General features: G+C 38.5%; 3 protein-coding genes across 3 annotated transcripts; 2 read left to right on the plus strand and 1 right to left on the minus strand.

Moving 5' to 3' along the window:
- The first annotated feature begins 524 nt into the window (after nucleotides 1-524).
- Nucleotides 525-1,857, plus strand: LOC124261298 (scavenger receptor class F member 1-like). The gene is made up of 3 exons (XM_046695605.1): nucleotides 525-692; nucleotides 934-1,026; nucleotides 1,208-1,857. Exons 1-3 carry the CDS (start codon nucleotides 665-667, stop codon nucleotides 1,855-1,857), a joined length of 771 nt encoding a protein of 256 aa, XP_046551561.1. The 5' UTR covers nucleotides 525-664.
- A 7,907-nt stretch (nucleotides 1,858-9,764) lies between these two features.
- LOC124261300 (scaffold attachment factor B2-like) lies at nucleotides 9,765-11,252 on the plus strand. Its single transcript, XM_046695606.1, has 3 exons — nucleotides 9,765-9,776; nucleotides 10,091-10,747; nucleotides 11,247-11,252. The coding sequence occupies exons 1-3, from the start codon at nucleotides 9,765-9,767 to the stop codon at nucleotides 11,250-11,252; spliced, it is 675 nt and encodes a 224-aa protein (XP_046551562.1).
- A 339-nt stretch (nucleotides 11,253-11,591) lies between these two features.
- LOC124261301 (protein ANTAGONIST OF LIKE HETEROCHROMATIN PROTEIN 1-like) lies at nucleotides 11,592-12,530 on the minus strand. The gene has a single exon (XM_046695607.1). It carries the CDS (start codon nucleotides 12,528-12,530, stop codon nucleotides 11,592-11,594), a length of 939 nt encoding a protein of 312 aa, XP_046551563.1.
- Nucleotides 12,531-18,750: the final 6,220 nt, after the last annotated feature.

Consider the following 18,750-nt stretch of genomic DNA (forward strand, 5'->3'; position numbering starts at 1 on the left):
TGCAACACTGTATCTATAGAATATGTGCTGGGTTGTTTATTAGAGGAAAACGTGATACTTTGATTCTATTAAACTAACGAATATCATTTCATGATTTGTAACATAAATATCACTAACCGGAAAATAATCGAGTACCACTGTAATAGAAAAACACTGATTCAGTGATTAGTAAATAAAAGACATTACCCCTAACCAGCTGGGTAACCGAAAGAAGCTATTTAGATAAGTTTTTGGAAAAGTATAGATTAAAGAAAACCTTGAGTGTAAAGTAGTCGGATTAAATCTTTCCGAGTGTCTCTTCGGAGTCAACATTCAATAACCGAAGTTCGTTCGTAGATCATCACAAACATCTCACAAACGACACAAAACCGAAACAAAACATACATTCTCCACATAAATACTGGCATACTAACGGTAAGCATTGACTTGAAAATAACAAACAATGCCTTCGAGACTCAAATACTACATAATATGACAACGTGCACAAAATTCTACCGATACCAATACATAAGTTACATAACGCGACAATGTCCCATCCAGGATTCCATAGTTTTGTCATACGTTATTTTTGGAAAACTAACTTACATTCAAGTGTAACAGTGTGCCTATATGGGAACAGGAGTAGACCCCGCCATGGGATTCCTTTTACAAGCCTGTTACCAGTATGTACTGCTTTTCCACAGCGTTATCAGGTAGGTACTTAGTGCTCCAACTTCTATTGACTCTTATAGAAGTCTTCATGCAGACATTGTATACAACCTACCACTGGACGCATAAAAGCATGTCTACATCTGTGATATTGCTACAGCTTGTAACGTAGTTAGAGATCATGCATTCTTCTCCACTTAGTCCACTATTGCTTGTTAAGAAACAAACTTGCTTTCCCTTCAGGTAATCCAGTTATCTTTTAATCCTTATATCTGTTTTCATCAGTAGACCACGTGTCCCTTGGAACAATGAAAGGCGGACAGATCCTGTCGCTTGTGGTGCTGATCTCTGCCCTGCTTGCTGTGACACACTCTCTTGGTAAATACATGTATATAATGATACAATGGAATTGTATTCACCATGGTTAATGGATTAAAAATGAAACGAAACTGAAATTTGTGGAAGTTAAATTTGTCATATTCATATAGTTTCCTAAATACAATACGGGTTATTTTTTCTGACACTTCTAATTTTTAACATACAACATAAATTTTTTCAGAGCACCCAAGTCACGACTCGTGTAACACCACTGGGTGTAGACATGGGAATGGTCGTCTTCGATGTCAGTCATGTAACCCCGGGTGTCACGGATCAAAGTGCAGCTCTACATGCCAAGGACGTTGTGACGGAGACGGATGTGACAGGTCCACTGGAGAATGTTTTTCATGTAGGCCAGGGTTCTATGGACGACACTGCGACACACCCTGTCCACCACGATGTTCCAGCTTTCCGGTAGGTGGCGCTGTCTACTGTGACCGACATACAGGTGCTTGTTCTGAATCTTGTGGTGGAGGATGGACCGGGGCACATTGTGTTGGACGATGTCCTCCCAACTGCAAGGCATCAGTCTGTCACATACAGACAGGAGAATGTCTTGATGGGTGTGATGGAAGATGGACAGGGAACTTCTGTAACACGACATGTGACAACTGTCTGATGGGAAGGTGCAGCATCACGGGGTACTGTCTACATGGATGTGAAGCAAGCTTCTATGGACAGAAGTGCGAAGACAGATGTCAACATTGCTGGACCACTGGTTGTGACAGACAGACTGGGGTATGTGAACAGTGTCAGCCTGGTTACCATGGACACGCTGCAGTAACACGTGCCCTTGAAGTGCTACAAAGGCGATGGACACAAGCACTGTGAACCGACATACTGCAGTTTGTCAAGAAGGATGTGAGACTGGGTGGCACGGGTTACACTGTAACACCCCGTGTAGTATCTCCTGCAAGTCTTCCCTGTGTTACAGCCATGATGGATCGTGCTTGGAGGGCTGTGTTCCAGGGTACTATGGGAAACACTGCCACAAGAAATGTCTCCATTGTAGAGACAATGTGTGTGACCGCCATGGACGGTGTCCAGCCTGTACTGATGGATGGTTCGGAAAGAGATGTGACGAGGCTTGTGGCTCGTGTCTGGATGGTGTATGTGAGGTAGACGGTAGTTGTAGTCGTGGGTGTAAAGACGGGGCATACGGGAGTCACTGTCAGTACACATGCAGTGGGGATTGTGTAGCTTGTAATCAGAGGACAGGGGTTTGTAATGATGTAGGGTCTGTTGATGCTGTGATAAAACCTGGTATGCTTGCAGGTACATGCTCCTTAATGCATTCAAAGTATTTACACGTACTGTCAGTTACCTTTGTACTTATCTACGTACTCTAAGATGCGAATCATAATTGTAAACACACATATTTAGATAGAGAGACAGAATCCAAGCCTAAAAATCTGTGTAGTGCATCTGTAATTGTTCTGTCTAGCTATAGCATTAGAATAATCTTTTATTCTACAACATTTTGCCTCAGTCATAATTGAACATGAGGCCAGAATCTAATGAAAAACGTATCAGCATCAGGAAGCAAATCACATAAACTCCAAAGCCTCTCGGCACTGTGACTAAAGCTAGAAACTATCTCCTAAATGATTTTGTGAAGTAGTTTCCAAATCAGTTTCGCTTCTACGTCCTCATGGCTTGGCAAACATATTGGTTTGAAGGTTAGGGCTTTGCAGTTTACCATTTTCAGAGTACTATTTACCTAAAGCCTCTCCGATCAAATTATCCAAGCACGATATTGTAAGGTTATCAGAAAACAGGCTCAGATATGTGCTGCATCTTACTTTCTTTTTTATTAAAATTTTTTTTTAACATCTTTATTTCCACATTTTACATAGTACATGAAGAATGCATTCACATAAGTATATTCATACAGATATTCATATACAATATATCAAGTTTATTCAATACACTTTCACAAATCCCCTTCATACAATGAATAAACGTCTTTGAATATGTTATCTCAGTAATTCCAATACTAATAATAGTAATTAAATACATTTATTATATGTTTTCTGACCTAGTATTTTCTGTAAATAGATTGTGGAAAGATGACCAGAAGGTAAAAAACTCACTGTTGCTGCATGTAGAGTACGCATTATATTTTGTAATTTCATAGTATTTTGATACCTCGCTTACTACATGTTTGAAACTTGCAACTTGTTCTTTTATTTTTTTGTGTATATTACCTGTTTCACAACAAGACATATTGCATTTAAAGAATTATTGTTTTTCCCTTTAAATCCAAGTAAAATGTTTTCTGGTGTAAAGTCAATGTTACCTTCAGTTACAGTCATTAGCCATCTGGTCAAACTCTCCCAAATCTTTTTAACATGACAACAATTACAGAGTAGATGGACAATTGATTCTAGTTCCTTTGACTAGAATGTACATAAAGGTGTGTCCTTTAGACCGATCCTATTTAAGAAAATATTTGTAGGTATAATATCATACAATATCTTCATCTGTAACCATTTCAAATTACTACATTTTGCCATCATATATATATTTCGAAGCATTGTGTTATCATACTGTGTTTCAAAGACTCTTTCCCACTTTTAATGTGGATATGACTTGTTGTAGTTGGAGTCCAGTAAAGAGAGGTAGAAGGTTTTGGTGCCTTTGACCTTTAGATTATGTTTGGATATATTAAATGGTAGTATTGGTGAGAATGGGAGTGTTTTAGGTAGAGTGATTTGTCTTCTCTTTAAGCAGGCAATTATGGAAGATTTAATACTGTGATATCTTAAGATATTTGTTTTAACTTGATATATTTTTTGTAGTTCTTCATAAGTATAGAATTCCCCTGTGGTTGGGTTCATTAGATCAGATATAAAGTGTATTCCTGCATTGTAACAATTGTTTATAAAATTTGTTTCGTTACCTATGCTAAACATATAATTAAAGCAAATACATTGGTTTAACATATCATTTGGGTTTATTATCTTATAATGCTTTTGTAAATATGATCCCCATGCAGAAATTACATCTCTCCAAAATGGATTTCTTATGTATGGTTTTATATGTTTTCAAAATATTCAGGATCAGCTAACCAAAGTCTTCCGTAGTTAGGTATACAGTTATCCACTAATGATTTCCATTTGCAGTTACTGGAATATAATTTTTTTATCCATGCTATTTTATGTGCATAAATATTATTCTTAATGAGTGGGACACTAATTCCTCCGTAATCAGGTGGCATAGCTAAAACGTCTCTTTTAATTTTGTCTGGTTTGTTTTTCCATACAAATTTGAAGCAGGCTTGTTGAAATTGATTTATTATTTCATCTGGGGGTGATGGAATTGAGGAAAATAAATGGTTTAATTTTGCAAGCAGTAGTGATTTCAAAACAACATTTCTACCGATTGGGGTAAGTGTTCTTATTGACCATAATTTCATTTCCTTCTCTATCTGTTTGAACTTATTATCGTAGTTCAATTTCACCATTTTGTCAAGGTCTACATCAAACGTAATACCCAGTACCTTGTAGTCACTTTGAGTCCAATCTAAGTTCCAGTCTTTACAGAGTTTATATCTACATCTTTTCTTTGAACCTATCCAGATCAGTCTTGTCTTGTCAGCATTAATTTTCAAGCCAGAAAACCTTGCAAAAAGGATAAAATGTTCAACAAGGCATATAGACTACTCTCAGTGCCGTCCAAGGATAAAGAAGTATCGTCAGCAAATTGTGCAAGAACATATTCAATACTTCCCTTTTTAATACCTTTTATATTTTTATTATTTCTGATAAGTATAGCTAAAATTTCTGCGCATAAGACAAAAATATATGGCGACAACCTCTGGCTATAGGAAAAAAGGTGATAGCAAATCCATTTACAAATACACTTGAATGCATATCTTTAAAAAAAGGTCTGATCCACTTCTGAAAACTAGGTCCAAAATTAAAGAATCTTAACACATTTAGTATAAAGTTTCTGTCAACTGAATCAAAAGCCTTTTCAAAATCTATTAGGACTAATAGTCCTGGTATTTGATAAGATTATGTGTACTCCATTAAATCGTTTATCAGCCTTGTGACCTCACCAATATATCTTCCTTGTACAAAGCCTTTTTGATCATCATTTATTATTAGTGGTAATACTTTCTTCATTCTATTAGCTATAACCGCTGATGCAATTTTATACGATGCGTTAAGAAGAGAAATTGGCCGCCATTTTTAAAAAAATAGTTTTGGTTTGTTTTCTTTTGGTAAGCATGTAATTAATCCTTGTTTCTGGGTAACTGATAGATTTTGGTTTTGATATGCATAATTTAACGAATTTATCAAGAATTTGTTCAAGTCTATCCAGAAGAATTTTAGAAATTCTGTTGTAAAACCGTCTGGTCCGGGACTTTTTTCATTTTTCATTTTTTTCAATGCTTCTAGGGTTTCCTCATATGTTAGTTCTCCCTCTAAAGTTGCGGCACTGTCTTCATTTAGTTTTGGTATATTGTATTTGTTTAACAAAGAATCAAGATTAATTTGTGTGCAGTTTTCATTTTTATATTGTTTTTTTATAAAAGCTTTGTGTTTCTTTTAGTATTTCTTCTTGATCTTTAATGGTTGATCCATCGGGTTTTAATTTCTGATATAGACTTGTTGAGAAAATTTCTAAATTCCAAGTTTAAAATGTATCTACTTGGTTTTTCTCCCAGTTCTGTCCATTTTGCTTTTGATCTAATAAATTCCCCCTTTGTTTTATTTGTTTCAAATTCATTAAGTTCAGTTTTTATATCATTTATTCTTTTTAAAAATTTCTTCTTTGGCCTGTAAACTGTCATTGTTATCCAGTTCTATCTCTAAATCATGCAATAATGTTTCTAGTTCATTGATTCTGCTCTTATCTTTTTCCTCTTAGTTGATGTATAGTAAATTGTTAATCCTCTGATTTCCATAAGAATCATTTCCCATAGAAGTTGATCATTAATTTGGTATTTTGGAATTTGGTCTTCTGTTTTGTGTTTATATTTGTTCAACGTACTTTTAATAGTTTCCTTGACTAATTGTACATACTTTGGATCTTGTAATAAAGAATTGTTGAATTTCCAAAACCTTTTCCTCTTTGTGTTTCAGATAGAGCTAGTGTCATAGAAATAAGTGAATGATCTGAATCTATGCTTGGACTTATGTCACACTTGATAACATTCTGTAATAAACTATGAGAGATCAGAAAATAATCTAGTCGAGCTTGTTTAATTGGAGTAGGTTGACGCCAGGTAAATCTTTTCTCGAAGGGGTTTGTTTCTCTCCATGGATCTTTTAAATCTAAAGCGTATATCAGATCTATAATTTTTCTCTGGCCTTTGGGTTGTTAATATTTTTATAGTTAAAAAGTATCTTTTCTAGGGTCTTGTACTAAATTCCAGTCTCCGCATAAAATAGTTTGTGTTCCTCCTAGGCGTTCAACATGATCTTTAATTGTATCATAAACTTCTGGCGTATCTTGGTTTGGGCCATATATGCTTGCTATTGTGTAGAATTTTTCACATATATTTACTTTTAATATTACATAATTTCCTGACTCATTATCGGCAACCACATCTTCAACTTTAAATTCAAAGTTATTATTAAATAAAACAGCTGTTCCTCTAGCATTACTTTTAAACGATGTCATGTAGCATTGATTGTAGCCCCATTGTTGTTTAATGATTTGTTCTTGTTCTTTAGTAAAGTGTACATCTTGTAAGCAATATATGTGGGCTTTTTTTTTTTTCGTAAGAATCGAACACCTTGTTTCTTTAAAATGAATTGTTTAAGCCCCTACAGTTTAAAAGACATAATCTTAATTTTTTTCCTTTTCAGCCATTTTCAAAGATGTGGAGTATCTCTAATTCAAATGGTTTGTAGTCGTAACAATGGTATAGAATGGGATTTGTGAAAGTGTATATGTCAGTAACATGCTTTGTGGAATTTTCGTTATTCTGTATATGATAACAAAATATAAAACATTTCAAAATTGTGGGTATAAAGGTGCTTCCAGCTTCTGAAAACCAGGAAAATTTTGTGGTTTCTTTGGTACACTCTTTACTTTTTAAGAGGATTGACATGAAGTGTTTAGTTATAATGCAACTACGTGGGTATATTTTGCGTAATATCAGATATTGTATTATCGAAGCTGATACACAACTAAAACAGTGAGTTACATCAATTAAGTGTTCAAATCACTAGTAATATTCCACTGCAAGAATACAGTAAATGCAGTAGATCCTGTAGTGTCAGTCTCGCTAAAAGATCAGAATTCTGTAGAGATCTTAGCTGTAAAGCGGTGGAAGTATAGTACATCCACATATTCACACATCAAAACATCCTGTTATAAGATCCTCACTGCTCAAATGTATACACACTCCTTGCATTGTCAAGAAATAAAAATGCACGCTCTGCCTGAGCAAATAACCTTTCATAAAGAAAATATCCATTATTATATAATATGCTGTCAGCATGTATTGGGGAACTAAGTTGCTCAAGTAGTTCATCTAGTGAAAGGATAATGTTACGTTCACGGTTGTAAGCTTTACATTCGCATATGCTACGGAAGTGTGAATCCGTAAATAGAAAATTACATAGTACCTAGTGAATATTAGTATAAATCTGATGGTTTCTGAGCTTCATCCACATATTCACATGTCAAAACATCCTGTTATAAACTCCACACTGCGAGAAGATACATACACTCCTTGCAGTGTCAAAAAAAATAGAAATGTACACTCTGCCTGAGCAAGTAACCTTTCATAATGAAAATATCCATTATTATATAATGCTGTCCACATGTAGTGGAGAACTAAGTTATTCAAGTAGTTCATCTCTAGTAAAAGGATAATGTTCCGTTCACGGTTGTAAACTATACATCCGCATATACTACGGAAGTGTAAGTAAGTAAATAAAAAAAAACAAAAAAAACTACATAGTACATAGTGAATATTAATCAGATGGTTTCTGAGCTTCATAAGTTCATCCACATATTCACACCTCAAAACATCCTGTTATAAACTCCTCACTGCGCGAAAATACATACACTCCTTGCAGTGTCAAAAAAATAGAAATGTACACTCTGCCTGAGCAAGTAACCTTTCATGATGAGAGTATCCATTATTGTATAATGCTGTCAACATGTAGTGGAGAACTAAGTTATTCAAGTAGTTCTGCGTAAATGGAAAAGCACATGGTGTTGTTTACATTATTCATAACTATATCCGATTTTGCTGAATGATTTGTATCAGTCACAAACGAGTAGAGGAGTGACACTTTGTTATGAAGATAATCATCACCGCATAACGTACCTCTATATGTAGAGGAAAGGAAATCGCTCTAGTAGTCTCTACACAAGATTTCTATCCTTCATCCACATGTTCCCACGTTTCTATGAGTATGGAGACATCCGGATATAAACTCTTCACTGCGCATAAATACACAAAACTCCTTGCAGTGTCAAAAACTAGAAATGTACACTAAGCCTGAGCAAACGTTTCATAACGAGAATTTGGGTTATTATATAATATGCTGTTAGCATGTAATAGAACTAGGTTACTCAAGTAGTTCATCTAATGAAAGGATAGTGTTACGTTCACAGTTGTAAACTTTACATCCGCGTATACACCGGAAGTGCGAATCTATAAATAGAAATGCACATGGTGTTGTTTATAGTGTTGATAGCTATATCTGATTTGACTTTTGCTGAATGGTTTGTATTAGTCACAAATGAGTAGAGGAGTGACATTTTGTAATAAAGATAACCATATCTGCACAACATACATCTATATATAGTGGAGAAAGAAATTGCTCTGGTAGTTAGTCTCAACGCAAAGAATAATCGACGTTCCCTTGTATGCTTATTACCTTGCATACTACGGGAGCTAGGTATTATGACATCAATTGAGATAAAACACGAGTTGCTGCTTGTAATTTTCACAGCAATATCTCCTTTTATGGATGATTTCTGAATGCTATTAGGTAAGTTACTAATCAACCATGAGATAACATTTTAGTTCATACTTTGTTAGATATCAAAACATTTATATGTCATGTCTAGTAATAATAGGTGCTGTCTGCACATTAATTTTAGCAGAACGTCCGAGTTACTGTAGTAGTTAACATGTGGTATACTGTTTAAATGTCATTAGTATTTACCTGAAAAATCCAAGAATAATTCATATTCCAGTTCATGAAAGAGGAAATCCATTCCATGCATAATCTATTCCATGAATCAAGTTCGCTTGTTGTACAGACACTGGCGATTTTCCCCCCAACACAAACTGAATCCGTGACGCTCTTCGCGTGTTTATGTATTATTAACTGAAAGTAAAATTGTTAGTCCTTATTGGTCACACGTTGTCGCAATTCACAGTCACAGTTTGAGTGTGTCCTCCAACGATATATTTTTCCAGTCGTCCTGTGAATTCTTCCTGTATTGGAGAGTTAGATCGACTCCCCGCTCCATAATTCGGGTGTGTAGCTTGTGGTCCCTTAACGGCGACATTTGCACATGTGTTTATTTTTTGCATATGTGTAAATTTGCTTACATGAGTATATTTGGTCGTATAAACGCAATTACACATATGCAAATTTTACTACCCCAAGCAAAAATACTCCTGGCCTAGACCAGGTGCAAATGTTTTACTACCGGTGAGTAAATGCTTATTTTTTGCTACCCTAAGCAAATCTGGTCGTATAGACGCATAGCAAATTAACTCAGGGTGAGTATTTTTCCCGCTCGATTTCATAATGGCTATTTTGGTAGTTTCCCGCCTAAACTTTACGCGCCTTATTGGTCACATATCTGTCAGTTGATGTCTAGCTTCCATTAAAAACAGACACACGACAATGGCAAACCGGAAAGAAACTCGCGGTGCCAAAAGACGCGGTTCCGCTTGGAATGACGAGGAAACAAAATGCCTATTGGCAATATGGGAAGATAACAGTATAGAGGAATTACTGGAAAAACCCCAAAGCAACAATGTTTCGGTGTACAATACTGTCGCGACGGAAATGGGTGCAAAAGGATTCAACAGGACATCTGACCAAGTAAAGTGAGAACCCATACCTTAAAGAGGACACACAGAGTATGTAAATCAAACCTGAAGAAAAGTGGAAAGGGAAGGAAACTTTGTAAGTTTTTTGAAGAACTGGACGCCATTCTTGGTACCAGACCAGCCTCGTCGCCTCTGAAGGTTATAGATACATTGACCAAGAAAGTCGAAGATGAAGGAGGGGATTCTTGTGAACCTGATGATACAGCACAGGCAAACACACAGGCTGTTGGTGAGAGTTGTGCTGACATTACACCTCTTGCTGATAATGAAACTGAAAGGGATGAAAAGGATGCATCTGACACGGAAAGCAGAAAGAATAAAAGAAAGGAATCCACTGAAGGGGAAAGTGAAAAGGTGAAAAGCGAGAAGAAAAGAGCTCGGAAGACGAGGATGGAAGTACCACTGAAATCTGTGATGAATGGATTTAGTGCAGCAAACGAGAGAGCTGATGATAAGGTTCTTGACCTTGAACGCCAGAAAATAGAACTTGAACGCCAAAAGCTTGATGTCGAGAAAGCCAAGATCGAATCAGATGAAAGACAGAAGCGTGAAGAGAGACAGCACCAATTCAACATGATGAATATGATTATGAGAGCTGAACGGAGGACAGGACAACAGCCCCCACCTGTCCCATACAGCACGGGTCGTACAGCTCAGTATGATGGAGGTGAAACGGTAAGAGGTCCGGGCCCTTCATCACGCTATTCCTCGACAGTCAACCAACAATCTTCAAATGACGATTCTTGGATAACTGATACTGAAGACGGAACAAGTTTCTACAATTGTAGACTTCATGAATGACACAAGACTATAAATGATACATTCATGATTATTTTAACTATTGCTCAATTCTGTGTTCTCATCAACCGCCACGAAGTTCATTGGCGTTTTGTTTCCATTTCATCCTTCGAGTTAGTTCCAGTTTGTGTCTTGAGACGTTTCCGTTCTGGTGTTTGTCCAGCCATATTCTTAGTGCTGCTGTAATCACAATGTTCATTTGAGCAATCTAGACAGCATCTAGATATAAGTCTTGTAATAATTCATCTTCTCTTATGAATAAAGGATTTTTAGATTTAGTGCACATTTCACTTTTTCCGAAAAGAAAAAGCATGGTTTTCACCCTCTGTTACCAGCTTTGAATAATTACTGAAAGCACTCGTAATTATCCTTACAGCTTTGAGGATAATGTTGTTGAAACCATGACTTGTCATTCACTTATAACGTCAAATGTTTGCGTATCTTACCGTTTCGAAAATCTTGATCCTGGTTTTGAGGCTATCGAAAGTGTGTATTATAGCTAATGCAAAACGTCAAATTGTTCTCTGAGGTTATGGTCAATGTGTTGCAATATTGTATTGATGTGTTGACATAAAAGAAAGGATTGCTTACATCTTCACAAAATACTTTAATTTGAATTTTGAAACACGTGCATTTACAAGTGTAAATGTTTACAATAATCACCAATATGAACTATACATGGTTTACTCAAAGTAAATGTCTTCACAAATGAATAATGTCTTTAAAACACATCGTTGCAGAAAGCCAGCGCGATTTCATCAGGCAGAGCTTTCGCACATTGGATCCCTTCGTCGCCCCCATCCTGTACATCCAGTTGGTAGTCATTTTCTTTTTCGTCTTCTTCGGCGTCCCAATCCTCCCTGTAGAGGTCACGTACACTCTCGCAAATGTTGTGGAGGACAACACAGCATGTAATTACCGTGCAGGCAAATTCGACGTCAACGTCCATCCTCTTCTGCAAACACCGCCAGCGTCCCTTCAAGCGACCAAACGCGTTTTCAATCGTCATCCTGGCACCGCTGAGTCGATAGTTGAAGGTACTCTGAGCTGGAGTGAGGTTAGCTCTGCCAGTGTAGGGCTTCAATAACCATGACTTTAAGGGGTATGCTGCATAACCAAGGAGCACCAAGGGCATCTGTGTATTTCCGATGTTCTTCGACCAGTTTGGTAAGAGAGAACCATCATCACCAAGGAAATAAATGTCTGAGTTCACAAAGACACGGGCGTCATGCACTCTGCCTGGCCAGCCAATATTGATGTGTGTAAACATCTGGTTGTGGTCACATACCCCTTGAAGGATAAGAGAATAGAAACCTTTCCTGTTCAGGTAGTCACCGTGTGAATATTTAGGAGCTATGATAGGGATGTGACTGCCATCTATAGATCCTACACAGTTTGGAAATCCCCGACGCTCCTCATAGCCCCTGATAACATCCTTCAATGCGTCTCCCTGGGGGAACCTGACGTATTCAGTCAGGAGAAGTTTCATGATGGCTTCACACACTTGATGGACGCAGATACATACGGTTGCCTTCCCGACACCAAAAAGGTTGGCCACGGTTCTATATTCTGCGGAGAAAGCCATCCAATAGATTGTTATAGCAACCTTTTTCTTCACATCCAATGGTTCCTCAACTGTATCTTCAGAGGGAGAGCTCATCGTTTAGTCGAGTGCAGATCAATTCATATGTTTCTCTTCGCATTCTAAAACTTTTTAACCATTCGGCATCAGTGAAATGTTTGCCAACAACTTCCGTATACCAATGACTTGATCTTGGCTTTCTTCTAGAAGTTCGATCATGGGAACATCCCAGTATCAGACCAACACTGATGTAATATGGGAAATGCCTATACCTTCTTGTTATCTCACGTCTTACTCCATCCATTGCTAGTGCAGAAATGAACTATTATCAAGATTTACTACCGCTTTGCCTAAAGTCCGTATGAACGCATAGCAAATTGCTCACCCTAGCAAATTACACTCCCTATGTAAATTTACTCATGTATGCAAATTTGCATATTTTCGCCGTATAAACAAGCCTGTTCAAACGCTTTGTTAGCCAGTCGTCCGCGTTGCTTTTTGAGTGGGACTGGAAGGTCCGTTCGAACACTTATTTTCTTCTCTCTCAGTGCCTTCTTGTTCTTCAGAGACGCAAGGTACGCTTTTTGTCTGTCGGCAGCTAGTACAAATTTGACGATAATAGGTTTCGGCATATTCGCCCGAAAGTTCGTGGGGTCTGTGCTTTTCCTTGGCAGACGATGCACATTTACCAGTAGCATGTTGTCGGCTCCTTCCACACCGAGTGACGCGAAAACCTCGCGTACGGCCTTCTCAGGGTCCAACCCGTCCGCCACCCCGTAGACAAGGAGATTATTCTTGCGTGAATACAGTTCTTGCAGTAGTAGCTTCGACTCAAATTCTCGCTGCATTTCAAGAATTGTGTCTTTATTTTTCCTTATTTCTTCTGCATTGCTCTTAATTTTACAAGCGTTAAACTCAACTGTTTGTAGTATTTCTTCAGTTTTCTTTTGTAACTCTTGAATGTCAGTATTTATTGTGTTCATCTTCTCGATTATCTCGCTTGTTTGGCTTTGCAGTGCTTGTGTTATCCATGCTTTGAGATCAAACTCAGTCGGCGTGTCAGGGTCCGCCATAATGGCGCCTTCGTTTTCAAACTGTGGGTTTCTTGCCGCGGTTGCCCTTGTCCTCGTAACCACAAAATCGTCCAAATTGGTAGCTGGTGAGTTTGACTGTGACCTGTTTTCCGGTTTACTTTGTTTTTTTCTGTTGTTGGCAGGCATTTTAGCATAGGATTGAGTGGATTGGTGAGGAGCGACACGATTAGCGTCCGCTCATGCTGGCAACTCAACCGGAAGTTGAATCTTACTTGTTGACAAAACGTTTAGGAAGTTTTGAAACGTATGCTTTTGTTGTATTATTTTTGAGGTTGTTACTCAGAGGCACCTTCAAGTTTCATACAGAAGTGCGTTGTTTCCTTTGTGCTAATTTCATGTCTTTCGCTAAGATGTTTTCCCACTCAATGTGTTTGTCTTGTTTCTAAATCTAGTACATTTGACACGTGTCATGTACTTGACACACGTAAGTAGGTGTTATGTTCGTGTTGTTTTTCTTGTTTCTATAAATATTTAAACTGGGAATCGGTCGTCTACAACGTGATGGACAGATAACGTGTGTCTGACATGGTTCAAACTGGCAAATATGTTCAGTGTGTCTCAGTCTGTAATTTGCAGTGTTTGGATCAGGTTACTGCAGACACGATGGTCATTGACAAGACCCTCTCAAATTGACATCGGGAGGTAGATTCGGCTTCGTTGTTCAATGAACATCCCCTACTGGTCAAGTTATCACACACGTTGACTGTTTGCCTACTCACCCATGTATTCTACCGCGATTGTTTACATACTCCTACACCGCCAGCATGTCACACAGTATTGGGGATTCCTTATTGATAGGACCCGTGAAGGCCCGGGTTAGAACTGGTCTTCAGTAACCCATGCTTGTCGTAAGAGACGACTAACGGGATCGGGTGGTCAGGCTCGCTGACTTGGTTGACACATGTCATCGGTTCCCAATTGCGCAGATCGATGCTCATGCTGTTGATCACTGGATTGTCTGGTCCAGACTCGATTATTTACAGACCGCCGCCATATAGCTGGAATATTGCTGAGTGCGGCGTAAAAGTTAACTCACTCAGTCTCTCCTTATTGATATAGATGTATTAGAGTACATATAATGCTTACGTTTACATACAGATTGGAGTTACTCGACATTGTCATAATATTTGCTATTCTGTGTGTGTACAGGTTTGTGTGAAAATATATAAGAGTGCTACACAATAAAATGCTGATAACAATGATGAACGAGTTGTTGATAATTTCATGACGTCATTCGAACATTCGCTTGCTACCCGTTGACGACGATCTTTTAAGGAGGTACAGTGAGTTGTTCCCGTCGATGTAACTGGGCAACATAGATGAAGGCAATTATATTATGTTTCTCACAATGCAAATATTTAAGAAGCGACAATATTAAAAAGGTTGTGCAAAAATATAGCAAAGTTAGTAACAGACAGAAGCATTTGACGCTGCTGTTATTATTAATTATGCTTTAAAATTTAGAATATTTCAGGGAATTATCATCGAAAACTCGTAATGTAATTACATCAAATAAAAAGCGCTTGAGGAAATACAGGCCTGTGTCAACAGTATTAGTAATGTGATGTAACTTCCAGAGACTTATACGGTATGTTAATTTCGTGTAGCATAAATATTTTCCATGAATTTAATTTTCTTTGGGTCCTAATTAAAGTGAGCACAGTAATCATCTCAGCTACACCCACAGAATTTCGACAGAATTTTCCGATTCCACCAGAATTAATTAAATAGAAATTGTGTTTTCTACACTAAATTCACATGTAAGTCTATTGAAATTAAGTTAAGTGGCAAATATTTTTGGCTCGGGTCCGTATTTGCATTTGTCATTTTTCTTTTATTTCAATGACTTTGTGGAAGGGTGGCATATTTTATATCTAATTTATAAAACAACAACCAAAAATCCTATCTATTTTCAGAAGCTCAAAGTGTAGAGGTCCATGCCATGTTGACACAGCTAATGACGAGTTAATGATACCCCCAAACCTTCATTAGCTTAATGATGGGTTAATGAAGGGATTCCTTTATTAAGGGTTTCATGCAACTGAAGATAATCAATGATTAACTAATCATAGTTTAATTAACGATTAAAGCTTTATTAAAGTTTGATACAACCGGGTCCTGTTGTTATAAGGCCGCAGTCTGGACATGGCAATCCATTGACTGACAACACGCATCTTGGATACGATGACATGTGTTAGCTAAGTCTTTTGAATGTTTTAATTGTATGGCGTAAAGGTCTCTTGTTACGACATTAAGACTTTCCTCTCGTATCAAATCCAACAATCAACATAGACACATAAACATACCTCGAAGTCCCGCATTTAATGTGTGTCAGTGAGGCAGTCAGACACTTGATTCAATCAGACACTTGACGCATCCCTTTGAAAGTGTAGTTCTGCTAACTTCTGGACTCGCAGCGACCACCTCCTTTAATGAACCGGTGATTCAAAACACAGTGTTTGTTCGGCTATTTTGGTGTGAAGTAACGTCACTCAGCTGTCATTACATCCAGGAGAATGTGCTGATTGCGTCCTCGACAAAAAACAACTAAGTCGAACATGACAAAGCGCTCATGACTCCCTGCTGTCCTGCGCCGCTTGGCAGACGACAATCTGACAGACGGAAAACATGTGATCTCGGTATTTCTCACGTTCGTCCCCGAGACTTCAAGGAGCCTGCGTTCCTTTCCATCTTATCACAAGAATATAGACATCTGTAAACTTCATGCAGCCAACACTATGGACAAGTCCATACGCGTGTCATTAGAATATGTCGGCTGTAGCGTTGGTAACGAAACATTTACATGAAGTGAGCTCGGTTTAACTTTAACTCCGCTTGGCAGTATTTCATATTTGTTATATGTATTGTGCAGATATATAAAGATACATGATCTTGCAATCACAATCCGCCGTCAAGAACAGCTGATACTGCCACTGTTAAGGGACGCAACTCTGCATAGTGAATTCCTGTCTTGTTACTGTGAGGTGAGGTGAACGTAGCACGTAAGAATATTTCGCTCATATGACGACGTGCATGCGTGTGGCTTGTACTAGCCCATGCAGACTTAAGCTGGTACCATATAAATTAATAACGTCTTTTGGTATGACGCGGCCGGGGATCGAACCCGCGACCTTCCGCTCTCTGGGCGGACGCTCTAGCCACTACACCACGGAGGCGGTCGCTAAGTTAATGGACGGCTTACTGATATTATGATGGATAGAATGCTTGATAAATATTTTTCATGGTTGGTTGAATGAGTGAGTGATGTTTTTAAGCAATATTCCAGCAATATCACGGCGGGGAACACCAGAAATGAACTTCACATACTGTACCGATGTAGGCAACCCAACCCTGGTATTTTGGCATGACGAACGCTTTAACCACTGGGCTACCCCACCTCCCCAATTTTTTGATTGAACGAAAGGAGCATTGATTAAATGATAATTCACACTGAAAGGACAGGAAATTGAAATACCTATAGGGGAAACATAATATTTGTTCGGGAATTCCCTTAATGACAATGAAACATTTACTTCTTTAGTAAAATGTACTATCTGTGCTGATATTTGGGGGTTCGAATCCCACTTTCGCTTAGATGCTGATCCTCATTGGTTTGTCGACACCTAGTCTGTCATACAGACCCTGAAGCAAATATATCCAAGAAAGCCCAACGCAAGTCTAGAAAATTTGGCAAGTCTAGATTTCCTCAGCTTGAAGAAAGTCTCAGGGCTCCTTTTCATTATATATATTTTTTTTTTACTATGATTTTTTTTCCAGTAAAATATGTTCATTTCAGAAACTAGTTGTTAGTCTAGTCGACACCATGCGTGCCCGTTCCCATGGATATCGCTGTAACGGTAAACGCCTGAGACATCTATCACCCGTGGCTTTCCTCGCACATCAAGCTGGCACCCCGTTATAACACGGAAGAACTGTTAAAGCGGTGTTAACCCTACTCGCTCACTCCACTAAGCAAGAATAGGGACGGTTGTTTTTGACCTAGCCGTTATTTCAGTTGAGCACTGTTAAAACTTCCTTAAGCCAAATCACTCACTCACTCATTTTATTGTGTAAATATACTCATGGAAACGAATAAGGGAACACATGTTCCTTTATTCTTTTCCAGGTTTCTTCACAAGGTATGTATTGCACTGTGAGTGTAATTCTGGAAATAAATAAAGGAACACTTGTACTTTCATGTGTTCCCTTATTCGTTTCTATGTGTATAGATGGAAGGTGGATTATGACCTTACCGTTATGATACGGAAGTATTGTTAATATGGAGTTAAAACCAACTCACTCACTCACGTCAGGAAATACGGTGATTGAGTGAGTTTGGTTTTACGCCGCACTCAGCAATATTCGAGCTATATGGCGGCGGTCTGGACCAGACAATCCAGTGATCAACAGCATGAGCATCGATCTGCGCAATTGGGAACCGATGACATGTGTCAACCAAGCCATCGAGCCTGACCACCCGATCCCGTTAGTCGCCTTTGACGACAAGCATGGGTTACTGAAGTCTCATTCTAACCCGGACCTTCACGTGTTCAGGAAATACGGAAAGGTGGTTTATGACCTTACCTTTATGTTACGGTCACCAGAAATGAGACCGCCTCCGTGGTGTAGTAGTTAGAGCGTCCGCCCGGAGTGCGGAAGGTCGCAGGTTCGATCCCCGACCGCGTCATACCAAAAGACGTTAAAATATGGTACTTGTTGGTCCCTGTCTGGCGCTCGGCATTAATGGGTACAACAAGGACTGGTCGGCTTGGAGTCAATATAATGTGTCTGAGTAGGGTATTCATGCTTCACTGCGGCATGGTATCTCAGTGAGCTATCACTATAAAACCAGCTTAAGTCTGGGCTAGTACAAGCAGCCACACATACACATACACACGCATGCACGTCGTCATATGAGCGAAATATTCTCAAGCACGACGTTTAACCCAATTCCACCACCAGAAATGAACTCCAGTCAAGGATCAGGGGAAGGTGTTTTATGATATCTTGGTCAGTAAGTATTCTTCCCAGATGATCATAATTTACTATTAACTAACTGTTACTGTCTGCACTGAGTGAGTATAGTTTTACGCCGCTTTTAGCAATATCACGGCTGGGCACACGAGAAATGAGCTTCACACATTTTACCCATGTGGGGAATCGAACCCGGGTCTTCGGCGTGACGATCAAACGCTTTAAGCACC

The sequence above is a fragment of the Haliotis rubra genome, unplaced genomic scaffold, assembly GCF_003918875.1.
Source record: "Haliotis rubra isolate DU_JTF1 unplaced genomic scaffold, ASM391887v1 Scf795, whole genome shotgun sequence".
Taxonomy (NCBI): domain Eukaryota; kingdom Metazoa; phylum Mollusca; class Gastropoda; order Lepetellida; family Haliotidae; genus Haliotis; species Haliotis rubra.

What these genes read in the sequence shown, in the direction of transcription:
- LOC124261301 (XM_046695607.1), bottom strand. Translation starts at nt 12,530, where the DNA reads ATGAGCTCTCCCTCTGAAGATACAGTTGAGGAACCATTGGATGTGAAG.
- LOC124261298 (XM_046695605.1), top strand. Translation starts at nt 665, where the DNA reads ATGTACTGCTTTTCCACAGCGTTATCAG. An exon ending in CTTTTCCACAGCGTTATCAG is followed by an intron (nt 693 to 933) that starts GTAGGTACTTAG and finishes TGTTTTCATCAG; the next exon opens with TAGACCACGTGTCCCTTGGA. An exon ending in TGCTGTGACACACTCTCTTG is followed by an intron (nt 1,027 to 1,207) that starts GTAAATACATGT and finishes AAATTTTTTCAG; the next exon opens with AGCACCCAAGTCACGACTCG.